Below are 14,553 nucleotides of genomic sequence, written 5' to 3' on the forward strand. Positions count from 1 at the left end.
TGTAATTGTCAGGAAATACTTGGATGAAAAAGTTTGTTTTTTATTTCTAAATTTTTAATTTTTCTACCGAAAATAGATTAAAAGTAAAAACCGAAGAGTAATTGTCGGTTTCGGTTTTAGGCCTTGAAAAACCGCGGTTTCGGTTTCTATTAAAACCGAACACGAAACTCTAGGTTAAAGTATTTTTAAGATTTTTCGGAAGAGGTTTAGAGGTCGCTCAAGTCGAGTTTTAGCCAAAAATCGGGTTTGTCGGCCTTTTTTGAGTTTTCTTCATAACTTTGTCAAGACTCACGATTTTCATTACTTTTGAGGACACAGTTTAAAAGAAAAATGTCCATGCTTTATTTTTGTGTGCAAAACTTTTTAGTTTTTGCAATGAATTGGCTCATTAAGGTGCCATACATTACAATTTTTCGTAATTTTTCCATCAATTTTGTAAATAAGGCTTAAGAACTTTTAAAATTTATATAAAAATGCTTGGGCACCCTTGAAAATAAAAACAAAAACTTTTTTTGGTACACACTAATGCTCACGTCTAGAATTGGGACATTTAGTGTAAAAATACGTTTGTTAAAATTTTAGCTCAATCGGACTTTGAATTCCCGTGCCGAAAGTGCCTCGAAGTTTTAAAATGACTACTACTTATTCTCATTTTGACCTCACTTATTTCCTCAACAATTCTGGCATCTCTTGAACTTTACGCCATTTTGCAACATCTTTCATCTTTCAGAAAGTAAAAATCTGAAATCCCAATTTTGGTTTTGACTTGTCGCTTGTAAAGGGCTTACAGGGATATATTAATTTAAAGTTTGTTGTTGCAACATTGGTAAGCAAAGGAGATGATGAACAACTACTGGGAGTCTCCGCTTTAGAGAATAGCACAGGTATCAGGACTCTCTTCAGGACTCTTTCGGAACGGGAAAGTCCCATTGAGCTAAAACTTTTACAATCGTATTTTTACACTAAAAGGAACAAATCTAGATGTGAGCACTTAAACATTTTAAGAACAAAAATTTGCCCTTTCACAAAAACCACGGAATGTACTGAAATTGGTTTAATTTCGAAAAATATTAGTTTTTTCTGAAAAAGCTAATCTTTGACAGTGGGTGATTCTGAAAACTCTTAAAATTTCAACTGTTCAGTTTGAAATTTATTATAGATACAATTTGTAGTATGTACTTCGAAACGTAGCTCTAGTAAAAAAAATTTTGTCCGCCAAAAAATAAATACAGTTTGATAATTTTGTTTAACCACTAAAAAACACATACATATAAAACATCCGTTTAGAATGGTCAAACATATATATGTAAATTTAGTTGTTTTTGTTTTTACTTTAGGACGATAACAATTTTCTAAAAATAAAAAATAATTCCAAATTTATGTAGTACATATGTATGTATTAAAGATTATTATAGAAATGCTGAATGAATGTGCGTAGTTTTAGTTAATGACATAAATGTTTGTTTCATTTTTTTTTTTTTTTTTTGCTAAAGGAAGTATTTAACCAAAAGAATTATCAACGCACTGCAATTCTTTGGTTTCATGAATTAAAAAAAATAGTTAATTTATATAATTAAAATATATACGTATGTATGTATATGTGCATATGTATATACATACTTGCAAACATAAACTTCATAATTTTTGCTTGTTTTTATTTTCTATGATTTATAAATGACCCATTTTTTGCAATAATTTTTACGATAAAATTATTCTTTACTTTCAATGAAGTATTTTCATTGCTTTTTAATTCATTTTCTACAAAACAATAAATGGTTTTTGATACGTTGCTGCTGCTTATCAGCTCTTAGTTCCGCTCACAATGATCTCGTTTTTGTTTGTTTTATCCCAAGCATGTGGGTGAAGGGTGACTAGCATTAGTATAAATGTACGATTGTAATATTATACAAGTTCTACATTTAATATTTTATAATTACAAAAGGACCATGTATGTATGTATGTACATATATATGTGCAAATATTATATATATAATTTAAAACATATATATGTACTACATGAATACAAATATAGTACATAAATCCTAATGTTTTTTATTTATTAAATGCTTGTTTAACAAATAAATTTCTAATTGTTGTTGCTCAACGAAATAGAAGCTACGAACGGCGAAAAAAATAACAATTTACATTTTGAACCGGAAATATTATTTTCTTTTTAGAAGCAGTACTTTGAGATAAAATTAAAATACATATGTATGTATGTATGAATGTATAAGAAATACACATATGTACGTAGTGTTATATGGATCAAAATTAATAAGTATGTACCTTTTTTATAATGTGTTTAAGCATTAGGAACAAATAAAAAAGCGACTTACCAATAATTGATGCAGAAACTTCATTACAATGTGATGTGATGTATGTATATCAATGTGATGTATGCCAAAATGAAACATGATTTTATTGAATTGATAAATTAGTTTAATATAACTGCACATTTAAGTTGACTATGAATCTCACAAATAAATAATGTATCTTGAATTTGCTTAACTAAACAAATAGAAAACAAATAAAGATAATAATTTTAATGTTAAAGAATTACTTAAATTAAAATAACTCACATTTTGGCATAATGTTTTAAATTTGAATTTGGAATTCAAAGTCTTTAAATTATTAGTATGTATGTATGTATATTTATTTACATGTATGTAAGTAATATTATTTTTGCGAAAAATTAAAAGCCTGGATCCCAATCAGTCTTTTGTGGTTCCGTATGTGTTGAATAGCAAACTATAATGTCGCCTGGTTGTGGTACAATTTTAGTGTCTTTTAAACGTATGCCACATTCAACGTCTTTTTTTATTGAATCTACTTCACTCTTTAAATGTCTCATAGATTCAACCGGGCCTATGGTGAAAATGGACATTTTAATTAATACATATTTAATAAATGTTTGATAAGTTCTTACCATCGTAAATGATTTCGCCATCTCGCATTAAACGAAATTGATGTGCCCTTTTCAATACACCTTTTGTACATCTACAACCGGCTACTGGTACTTCTTTTCGCCCTTCCGTAATAGCAAATTGTTGTAAAACATTTGCTTCACCCAATACATCTTCAATCTCCAGAGGAGGCAGTTTATTGCTGATTTCTTCTTTTAGATCGTCAATTAAACGATATATGATGTTGCAAACTCGTATGGAAACATCGCCAGTAACTTTAGCAGGTGGTTCAACGGAGAATGCATAAACTATGGCATCAAATGATTTTGCCAATTCAATATCAGACTCCGTTACGTTGCCAACGCCATAATGAACTACATCCAAACGACATTTCTCGTTGCCACTATACGTTTCTAATACATCAAGTATGGCCTCGACCGAACCATGTACATCACCTTTAATTATGACACTGACACGAGGTGTGCCATCATTTGGTATTGTCTCTTTCGATCTGGGACCATGTCGCCAACGAAACCTACCAGCCAAACGACGTGCGTCTCTTTCTGCCCGATATTTTTCCAAATGTTCCTCTTCTTTCTTACGTATTTCTTCAAGACTCTGTTCTGCCTTCTCCTTTTGAGCTTCATGTGTTCGATATCTAAGGACGGAATTGGCTTTTTTCTAAAGAAAAAAATTAAACATTGTTAACCAAATTATTCTTTTAAAAATAAGTGAAAGTTTGTATTCAGAAACCTCTGATTCAACTTCTAGAATTAAATCTCCAGCAAGTGGCAGCTCTCGCCATCCTAATATTTCTACTGGTGTACCCGGCTCAGCTTTATCCAAAGGCATGCCATTATGATCAAACAGACCTCTAACTTTAGCATGCGCTAGTCCACTAACTAAGATCGATCCTCTGCGAAGAGTACCCCGCTTGACAATTGCAGTCGATAGCTTTCTTAAAATAGATGAATTGCACATAATGTATGTATGTATGTATGATAAAATTAGTTTGGTGTTGCAAATATTGCTACACTATACGAATTATATGTACATATATAGAAATATATTTACCCTCGCCTTGGATCTGTTTTAGATTCTACAACAACTCCCTCCATTAAGCCAGTAAAGTCGGCTTTTAAGCCCATTAGTGTCGCTTGGGTACTAACTGCCTCTGCCAGCAATGGAATATTTGTACCCTTTATTGCTGAAATTGGAATAACTTGAATATCGCCACCATGCTCCTCTAAGGTCAAACCCATTTGAGACAGTTCTTGTTTAGTTTTTTCCTAAAATATTTAAAAATTGTTTAATTATATACATATATACAATAATTATGAATCCTGAAGGTAGTATAATGATATAATGCAATTACGCATACATACTTACAATATTTGCTTCAGGTTTATCAATTTTATTAATGGCAACAATGATGGGAACTGCAAATAAAAAACATTTATTAAAACATCATGTGGAATATATGCGTGAGTGTATGAAATTCAACATGCATATTTGAACAAATAAGAAAGTATGGTCGGTCAAGCCCGACCATATAATACCATACACTAAGTAAAAGAGCAAAAACATTTTAATATAATTTAATAATTTATATTTTTGAGTGATTTTCGATCACCATGAAATTAGGTCGTGTGATTTATGTCTATATGAAAGTTTACTATGTTGAATTTTGTGTGTAAACCAACATTTTCATGCACGTTAAAGTGATTTTCGGAAGCGGGTCTATATGATTCTAAGTCGATCGGTATACTTTAAGGTGGGTGTTAGACAAACGCATTATACCCTCCCCACATATGTATATCGATACCTGAAAAATAAATAAACCTGAGATTTTTAAATTTCTGCAAAAAAAGTTAAAATTTTTAACAGCTATTTATCTTGTAATTGGTGAAAAATTGCAATTTAATATAAACCGCTTTCGGTTTCGGTTTTTTATAATAACCTGTTAACCGGTTTTTTGGCAAAATATTAAAACTCCTAGAAATAAGAAGAAAAAGTTTTATTTATTAAAATAATTGTGATTAAAACAAGTTTGATTACTTCTTTTAAACTTCTAATTTGCACCATTTCGAAACTAATATTTAATTTTTTCTTTAAATTAAATAAAAAATTTCAGATGTGCACAAATTGGCAAAAAAATATCTATAAACTTGTTTGGACTTGAGGTCATTGGGTCATATTTGACCTAGTGCAAAAATCTTGAATTTGATTTTAGAGCTTCGGTAGCACTTAGGGTATTCAATCGATTAACCGTTAATCGGTTAACCGATTAATTTTGGACGGTTAACTGTTCGAATAATTTGAAATTGCCGATTTTCAAATAACAAATAAACCGATTAATTTGTGTCGATTAACCGATTAACCGAAATTCCTTTTTTTTGCACATTTTTGTATTTATTTTTCCGTTTCAATTCAAATACAAATTTCAAATTAAAATTATATATTTTTTAAACATGATTAGTGTGTATATATAACAACTGACATATTTAATTTACATGTATGTATTTGAAACTTTGTTTGTATTTACATGTGTAGACGTAACTTTTTTTGAAATGAGTCTTTTATCATAACTAAACGAAACTATTAAATTAAAAAAATCTAAAACAATCCAAAAAGGAATATTCTTTATCATGCTTTTGATTTCTCCAACATATACAATCAGCGAGAGAGTTTTTTTCCAAAAAAAAGTTTTATTAAATCTAAAGAAAAAAATCGTTTAAATTATATTATTTTTATAAAAGATTATTGCAGAAGATCTAACTAAAACCCTAAAAAACTCACACATCGCTCATTTGCTGCAACAACGTCATAATTCAAAAAAGTCGTTTCGAGAAAAACGTCTTTGAATATTTTATGACATTTTACTATTTTTTAAATAAATTTTCAACAAATCATGCGATTTCAGAAATATAAACAGTAGATGTTAATATCTTTCTAATCTGTATTTAACCAAATTTTCACTTATCTTATACTTATACTAGAAAACATGAATTTTAATTTTGATGTTTACAACAAAAAAAACTCTCACACACAAAAAATAATTGACTTTTTTGAAAACTGATGAAACTATATGAAAGATTATAGAACAGCGTATATTTTGTATTACTCAGTTCATAAAACACGGATTTTGAGTTTTGACGTTGTTGCAACAAATAGGCGATATGTTTATAAAAATGATCTCAAATACCTTATTTGCTGTTTTTTATGTTTATGTACACAAAATTCGTTGTTGTATTTTCAATTTAAAATGAAAATATAAATTATTCGGTTAATCGAATAAATTTAAATTAACCGATTATTAACCGAATAAATCTAAACCTCGATTAATTATTTGCTCGATTAACCGATTAAACCAGAAACCCGATTAATTGAATACCCTAGTAGCACTATATCCGCCTCTTTTCATCATACATGCAGATCATTATACTCGAATGAAAACTGGGATCCCCGGGTAAAAACCAAAGCAATGGTTTATCCTTCATAAGGTCTTCGGGTAAAATTTTACCCATTTTAAAACTAAAATTGAATTTTTTTAAAAGTGAGTGGTTGATATTTATTTTATGACTTTAATTTAAATGTCAAAAACTTCATTAGGTTTTTTTTTTTAAAAATTACAACAAAAAATCTATCTTCTGTTTGGTGAAATTTGACCCAAACATCAGTAAATTTGAAGACTTTATGAAGTTAAATAATCTCTTAGGAATCAAACAAATTGATATACTGTCTTAGGAGTATATAATTTTTTTTCTTTTTTACAATAAAATAAAAACACACTTTTAGAATAAACCGGCTATTCGAGGAGAAAAACCCGGTTTCTTCGATATTCGAAATGTGAACATTTCCAAAAAAAACCGAAACCGACCTTACCAATTAAACCGGTTATAACCGGTTATTGAAAACCGGGCCGATCACCCTAGTACTATGCATTTTATTTTACTTCCTTTAATTTCACATTTGCTAAAAATTATATAACTCCGTTAGTATTAAATACAACATTATACATATTCTTATTTACAATTCGCGCGTTTTCCGGTATGTGTGAAATATTAAGAAAATTGTGGAAACTTCCGTAGTTCCAAAACTATTAGTTTAAAGAAAAATTATATTAAAATTGTATTTTACACGGTAAACAAATAAAAGTAGAATAAGATTAGGAACATCATACGAAAATGAAATGCCTTAAACGTGTTGAGTCTAACAAGTCTACTATAAAATGTTAAAATTAACTGTACTGTTATTTTGAAAGTTAAATGCATAGAGAATTATACATAGAGACGAGACACTCCGATTTGTCAAACAAAAATACAACAAATCATATGTTTGATACAACAACAAAATACATTGACTAGCATGTTACCCTATGGTTAAATGTATACAGTCTAGAACTGTAATGTAACGAAAAAGTAAAAAATGTATAAAATTATTCTCTCAAAAACTTGAGAGAACTTGATTTGAATTTAAAAAGCTTTCTAACATAAAACGTATTTTCTTTTAGTGCTTTTAGTTCCTTTAATTTCACCTCTGTCAACAATTACTAACTCCTACCTAATACAACTCAATTAGTAAAATATTAAGAAAATGGCAACGAAAAAGTAAAATCAAAAATTATAAAATTATTATCCATTGAAAACTTACATATAAATAAAAACTGTCAAATTTTTTACGTATATGATTTTAAATTCTTTTTCGAGTAAATAAACGTAACAATTTTTAATAATTTCTAGCAATTTTTAGTTATTGAACAGACCTATTGTCTAGTCAACATTATCTAGTTTTTTTTTCCAAAACTGAATTGAACATGTTCTATTGAAATATATAATGTTTAACACAGAAAAGCACGAAAGCTTTTGCTTATCCCAAACAATTCGAATGATTACATAGTTAGTTAACTCTTACTACGTTTATACTAGGGATGCCAAACGGGACTGGGTTTTACAAATCCCGGGATTCGGGATTTTTGAAATGTAAATCCCGGGATACCGGGATTTTTCGGGACCCCGGGATTTTTCGGGATCCCGAGATTTTTCGGGATTTCGGGATTTTTCGGGACTTCGGGATTTTAGTTAAACGTCAAAAACATCAAATTCAAGAATAAAAACTATTAATTTCATTAATATATTTAAGTAAAAATATAACAAATCTAAAACTAATGCATTGAATTAAAATATAATGGTCCATGATTTTCCCTACATCCATACAATTATCCCCCGGAGTACTGTTTGAGCAGTCCTAAATATCCCTATAAAATTTTGCACAAAATAAGTTGTAAGTACTCTGAAATTATACTGTAAAGCATTGCGGAAATCGGGCTACATTTGCCCATAGTCCCCTTCAGAAAATAACTAGAACATAAATTTCGAAAAAGTGTAAATTGTGTAAAAGTCTGTCAATGCAAGGTAGACGTGCTGCTCCCTGATTCAAATGAAAAAATCTGTCTGCGTTTGGATTTGAAGCGAGATTAGTGCACAGAGAAAACAGATTCGTGATAGCAACCGAATTTGTTGCCAATCGAATGATTCGGTTGCACACATAGAATTTTTCAGTTCTAACAACAGAAAGTCAGTCGGGAAATCCCGATCCCGAAAAATCCCGGGATTTTCGGGATCGGGATTTCGGGATTGGCATCCCTAGTTTATACGTAGCCTATTCGCAAATAAAAATTATTTGCAATTAACTAACTCACTGTTCATATGTCACATTGGTTACGGAAAATTCTTGTTTTTATGAGATACCGGATGGTAAAATTTAATTATTTGGTAGCTCTTTTATTGAATAAAATATGATACATTTTTTAATTTTTTAAATTTAAAAATTATAGAATCAAAAATTCTGCAATACAAGTAATTCAAAAACACTATGAAATATTTAAAAAAACGTCTTAATAAACTAAAAGCGTTAAAACATATGGCAATGCTTAAAATCTTATTTGCAAATAGTGTCGTTAATCAGAAATTGTTTTCGTAAGTTAGCTATTCGCAAATAAAAAATTAATTCACTGTTTATGCGGCATTTTTTTCTAATTGCAATATTTTTATTTGCGAATAAGCCGTGCGTATAAACGTAGTATCTGTTAGTCCATATAAACATGAATTTAAAAAGCTTTCTAACATAAAATAAATTTCTTTTACTTCCTTTTATTTCATCTCTGCCAAAAATTACACTTACCTTATACAACTCCGTACATTATAGGACTTTTTATTTTTAGTTACATTTCGCGCGTTTTCCGTTCTGTGTCTTCTTTTGTACGGTTAAACGCATAACAGTAGTGTAAGTTTAGAAAAATCATACAAACATTTTTCTTTAACATTGACAAAAAAAAAGTTTCAAGCGACCCAGTTAAATGTGTACGTTTTAGCGTTTATAACAATACAGTGTTGAGTCTACAAACGTTTACATAAAATGTTAAAATTAACATACAGTAAAATGTCCATAAAAACTTGAATTTAAAAAGCTTTCTAAAAAACATACAACTTTACATATATAAACCGTAAGTTCACTTTCTAAAGCTTTTAATTAAACTGTATCTAAAAATGCATCCTACTTAACACAACTCTGCCAATGTTAAATGCAATATTGTGGTTTTAGTTCTTTTACGCGCCTTTTTCGATCTGTTGGTCTCTCTAGTGAAAATTGTTAAAATTTCCAGTTTAGATAAGAATTTGAATGGTATTGCGTAAAGAAAATTAGTATTAAAATTGTATTTTATACAAGTAACATGAAAAAAGTTGTGGAAACTAAAAATAAAATCATAGTTTTTAGCCGGAAACATTTAATGGGACAATTAGACGCAAAAGCTCTTATAACCTAAAATTTGTTCTGTTCACCATACAGTTCTGTTCACCATATTCATATTAGACATAATTCCAATCAGAAGTTCAAATATTCATAATATGTAGTAGGTACAACAGATTTAATGCTTTATAATTAACTATGAAACATATTATTAGCACGTTAATGTCAACATCCTCCAACAAATATTTAATGTTCATGGTAATAAAGTCATATTTAAGATTGCAAATATTTTTTAACAGAACAGAAAGAAGAACCGAATGTTTGAAATGCACAGAATAATATTCCGAAAAAGTAAAACGAAAACTTTTATTGGTATGAAATCACTTTTAATCTAAGTGGATTGATTGTTGTTTTTTTTTGTTTATAATTATGGTTCATAATTTCTTAATAAAAATTGGGATTTGTATTGATAGGCGTGCAAAATTTATATAAATTAAAAGCAAAAGTATTGTATTATTAATATTGTTGGAAATGAAATGGAGTATGAAGAAGACAAAACTAATTCAATTGAGTAGTTAATCAAAATTATTCTGATCTGAATTGTGCCTGGATATAATCTTCAAAATTTCACAGTCCAATTCAAAATCTTTTGATCAATAGATCTCTAAACGCTAAAATACACTAACATTTGTCTTTACTCTTTTATAAGAGTGAAAAATTTGTGAAATATAAAGTGGTCGGTCGTATTATATAATAAAAGTGATGGAAAAATTAAAATATAACAAAAAAACTTGAGAATTCGTTACCGTGTCTTGGATGTGATTAATTCGAACTTGAGAATTGTTGTAAACATACAAATACATATAAGTAAATTAAACGCGAAAATGTTATAAAATGTTATAAAAACAAATAAATTATTTGAAATGAATAATAAATAAGTAATAAATCAAATTTAAATATAAATTAATAAATCGTCGTGCGAAGGATAATTTATTAAAAAAAGATGGGCAACAAAATATGGAAAAATATAATTGCGTAAACAAGTTGTATCAATATAATTACAATGATCATTAAATTTTCATTATAATTATATAACTAATTTTAGTACTGACTAGAATTTTCAATTACCTATTTTTCCATATTCTAGCCTTTCTTAGCGGATATATTATAAGCTTCAATAGAAACGTAAGACCCAAATCCTACGATATTACGAAAACTTTAAAAAACTTACTTTAATATAAAATTACATAGAAAATCATCTTTGCAAATTATTGAAGGTAAGTGCCTAAAATTTATATATAATATAATTTAAATATACATGTATAATAATAATTATACTGTGCTATTACGAAATGTATTTTTAACCTCATAGATTTCGTGCTAATGTGCTAAGAAAAGCAATTTTACGTTTTTGTGAGAATTCCACTTAAACAATGGGTATTTATGCGATGAATAGGGACTAATTATGAAGTAAATGACTTTCAGATTAACGTTTTTTAAATTTATATTTCCTCTTAACTGAGTACGCAGAATTAAAAGTTAAACTGCAATTTTCATTAAATTTCACTAAAGTCGCAATTTTAAGTTGATGTTTAGTTTTTCAATACATATGTATGTACATATTCTTGTAAAGCCTAAATTAGTTAAAATAAAAGAATCAAATGACTAAAAAGTCGAACCATGTAACAAACAAATTCGAAATCAATGTTATAACATATTTTGTCATAGTTTGTGATTGGAAATTGTAGCAATGTTAACATAATTAGGCAACCCTTTACTACTTACAGCATGACATAATAATGTTTTAGATTACAATACCTTTAGCTTCTTTTGCCAAATTAATAACTTCTTTGGTTTGTGCCATCACACCATCTTCAGCAGCTACCACCAATACAATTATATCTGTGGCAACAGCACCCCGCGCTCTCATCGAACTAAACGCTGCGTGTCCCGGTGTATCGAGAAACGTAACCTTCTCTCCGTTTTCCAAAGTCACTGTAAATGCACCAATATGTTGAGTGATACCGCCAGCTTCTCCAGATGCAACGTCAGCACCACGCAATGAATCCAACAACGTTGTTTTACCATGATCTACATGTCCCATAACAGTAACCACAGGAGGACGTGGCCTCATCTGCGCTGCATCAGCTGCTGGTCTAGGAAGCACGTCCTTATCTTTACTTTCAACTTCTGCTGTCGCTTCAGTAGGCGCAGCTACAATACGAACCCTAGCCCCAAGTTTCTTAACAATTTCTTGAATAACTTTCAAGTCATGCAGTTGGGCATTCGGTTCAATATTGTCAGCATCTTTAACAAACAACATGGCCTCTTGGACGTCATCTACAAATGAATGAATGAAAAATTATTATTTATATTTTAACACTAAACAGATCATATATACAGTCCAATTATGAATCAATATTCCCCGGGAATTTTTTTCTCCCCTTTTCCCATTTTTCCTATTCAAATACAATGGGAAAAAACACCCGCGGAATTTTTATTCATAATTGGGCTGATAGAGAAAAAATATTTCAACAAAGCGATTTAATTAGTTTAATTAGTTAAGCAGATATTTACGATTTGAACTGTTTAGCGTTTTAAATTATATTCGATAATTTAAACATACCCAAAGAACGACTTGTAGATTTAGACAATTGATCTACAGTCATATGCCGCCATATCTCCACTACATCTGGTAAATCTGGCGAATTTTTCTTTTTTGGCGAATATTCGATGATTCTTTGCGATTTCTGAAATATAATAAACAAACAGTTTATTTAACATTTTTTATTTGCGGACCATTTTTAAATTTAGTAGATATCAAATTCAAAACTATTTCTATTGGCCAGTGAAATTAGACACAAAAAGAAACATACATATATTTTATATCCCCAAAATAAAGTTTGATAATTAATTATGTACCAGATATGTTTAATTTACGTTCTTTAGCTATATACATTGTCATAAATCTAATGCTATACCATTTCCAATTGTATTTTAGAAATTTCTGATTTTATTTATCATTTCAGAAAATTCACATTGAGTTTCAGAAATTTTAAATTATATTTCAGATTTTCAGATTCTAATTGAATTTCAGAATATTCCTATTTTATTTAAGAATTTTCATTTGTATTTCAGAATATTCCAATTGTCTTTCTGAAACTTTTAATTGTATTTCAATAAATTCTAATAGAAATTTCTAAAATACCAATAAAAAATTCTGAAATACAATTAGAAACTTTTTAAGTATATCCCCCTGGGTTCTTTAAATCGAGTGACTTTAAACATATTAATTTCCTCAAAGACGTGTGGGAGGTCTGAAATCCTTTTTTGTTAAGACACTATAATGAATGGCTTCAGTTGTTGTTGTTGTTGTAGCAGCAGTGTTTGCTGAGTTGACAGCCCTTGGCCGAGTGAACTCGGGTCATTCCGGTGCGTACAACCGGCTGTCGTGGGGCTTCAGTTGTGACATGTTTTGGTGTTGTGTTGTAAACTTGAACTTTATTAAAGGTAATATGGACCATCTTGCAAGATATTTTGAAGCTAAAACATTTCACAGGGTACACAATTATGTACCTTGGATAGTTCAAATATTGATACTTTACACCAAAAAACATTTTCATTTCCCTAGGTCTAAACCTGGTCCCGATAATTTTTTTTTTATTTGGAAAATATTGACGAATCTATTATATTCATAAAAGTACACAAAAAAATTGTATGGATTAACCAAAACAAATAATAAAGTTAATAAATCCAGGAAGTATGTATATAAGTATATCGGTGTTACCCATATTATCTAAATCCAACAGCCACTAGATCAAAAAATATTTGTTTTTTCATTCGATAAACTTACAAGTTAATTTTTTTAATAAATTATTTTCAAACTCTTGTAGGTACCTTTAGTATTCCACGGGATAATGATGGTTCCCATGGACCATCAAGGAGTAATTTCACTTTGAAAATGAAAAAGGTCCCCAGGGACTTTTTCACGACGCCGGTTTTACATTCGTTTATGTCGTATTTTATAGTCATGCAGAACTGCACTTTGAAATAGGTCACTTTTGCAAAAAAAAGCAATTATATACCATCTGAGTTTTTTTATATATTATTATTTTTAAAACAGAATAATTGACGGAGATTATAACATTTATACATCGAGATTTAAAAGGTCTATAACTGCTCAACTATAAGAGAATGCAAAAAAGTGCATTGTTTACTGTTAAGAGCTACAGAGTTGTAAATGAGTTCCATATAATCATTCAACAAACCTTTTCTTCTGCAGTTTTTCGTCTTTTCCATCGTATTTCACAGGTAGATATAGGTCTTGCATGATGTTTCCCAATCAACAGAGTAAGGTTAGACAGCCCAGGTGTAAACCGGCGAATGGAAGATCTAAAATAAGCAAACATCATTAAAATGTTCAATTAACTAAAGGTTTTTAAGTTCTATAAAATAAAATGATTATTTTTTTATTACACAAAGGAATATTTAATTTATTTGAACATTTTTCTCATTTAATTTTTACCGAATCACAGCAGAAAACATTTTTTTACGTAAAAAATGCAAGAACTTCTTCTTTTATCCACAAAATGACAATCACATAGATTGATAACATAAACTAAACAGCTGACATTTTCTAAAATAATCACGCTGTTACTGCTTATGAGTTGCCCTGTACCAGCACCACTAATTATCAGTGACAACAACCCATTGTAGACGATAAGGCAGTAACACATAGTAATGTCAATAAATCACGTCTATAATAAATCTATTGATAATGCAACGCTTCTGAAAAGCACACCACTAAATTGGTTGATAAATGGGGCACCGGACAATATAGACCAATGATGTTCATTTCATTGTGCTTTCGCGCTGAGTAACAACACACATATTCTTGTTC

At 29.5% G+C, this 14,553-nt stretch overlaps 1 protein-coding gene across 1 annotated transcript; it reads right to left on the reverse strand.

Moving 5' to 3' along the window:
- Positions 1-2,396: 2,396 nt before the first annotated feature.
- mIF2 (mitochondrial translation initiation factor 2) lies at positions 2,397-14,247 on the reverse strand. Its single transcript, XM_065498235.1, has 9 exons — positions 14,179-14,247; positions 13,922-14,045; positions 12,280-12,403; positions 11,472-11,993; positions 4,293-4,342; positions 3,978-4,192; positions 3,657-3,861; positions 2,927-3,584; positions 2,397-2,865 (listed from the first exon to the last, which is right to left on the reverse strand). The coding sequence occupies exons 1-9, from the start codon at positions 14,196-14,198 to the stop codon at positions 2,693-2,695; spliced, it is 2,091 nt and encodes a 696-aa protein (XP_065354307.1). The 5' UTR covers positions 14,199-14,247; the 3' UTR covers positions 2,397-2,692.
- Positions 14,248-14,553: the final 306 nt, after the last annotated feature.

The sequence above is a fragment of the Calliphora vicina genome, chromosome 1, assembly GCF_958450345.1.
Source record: "Calliphora vicina chromosome 1, idCalVici1.1, whole genome shotgun sequence".
NCBI lineage: Eukaryota > Metazoa > Arthropoda > Insecta > Diptera > Calliphoridae > Calliphora > Calliphora vicina.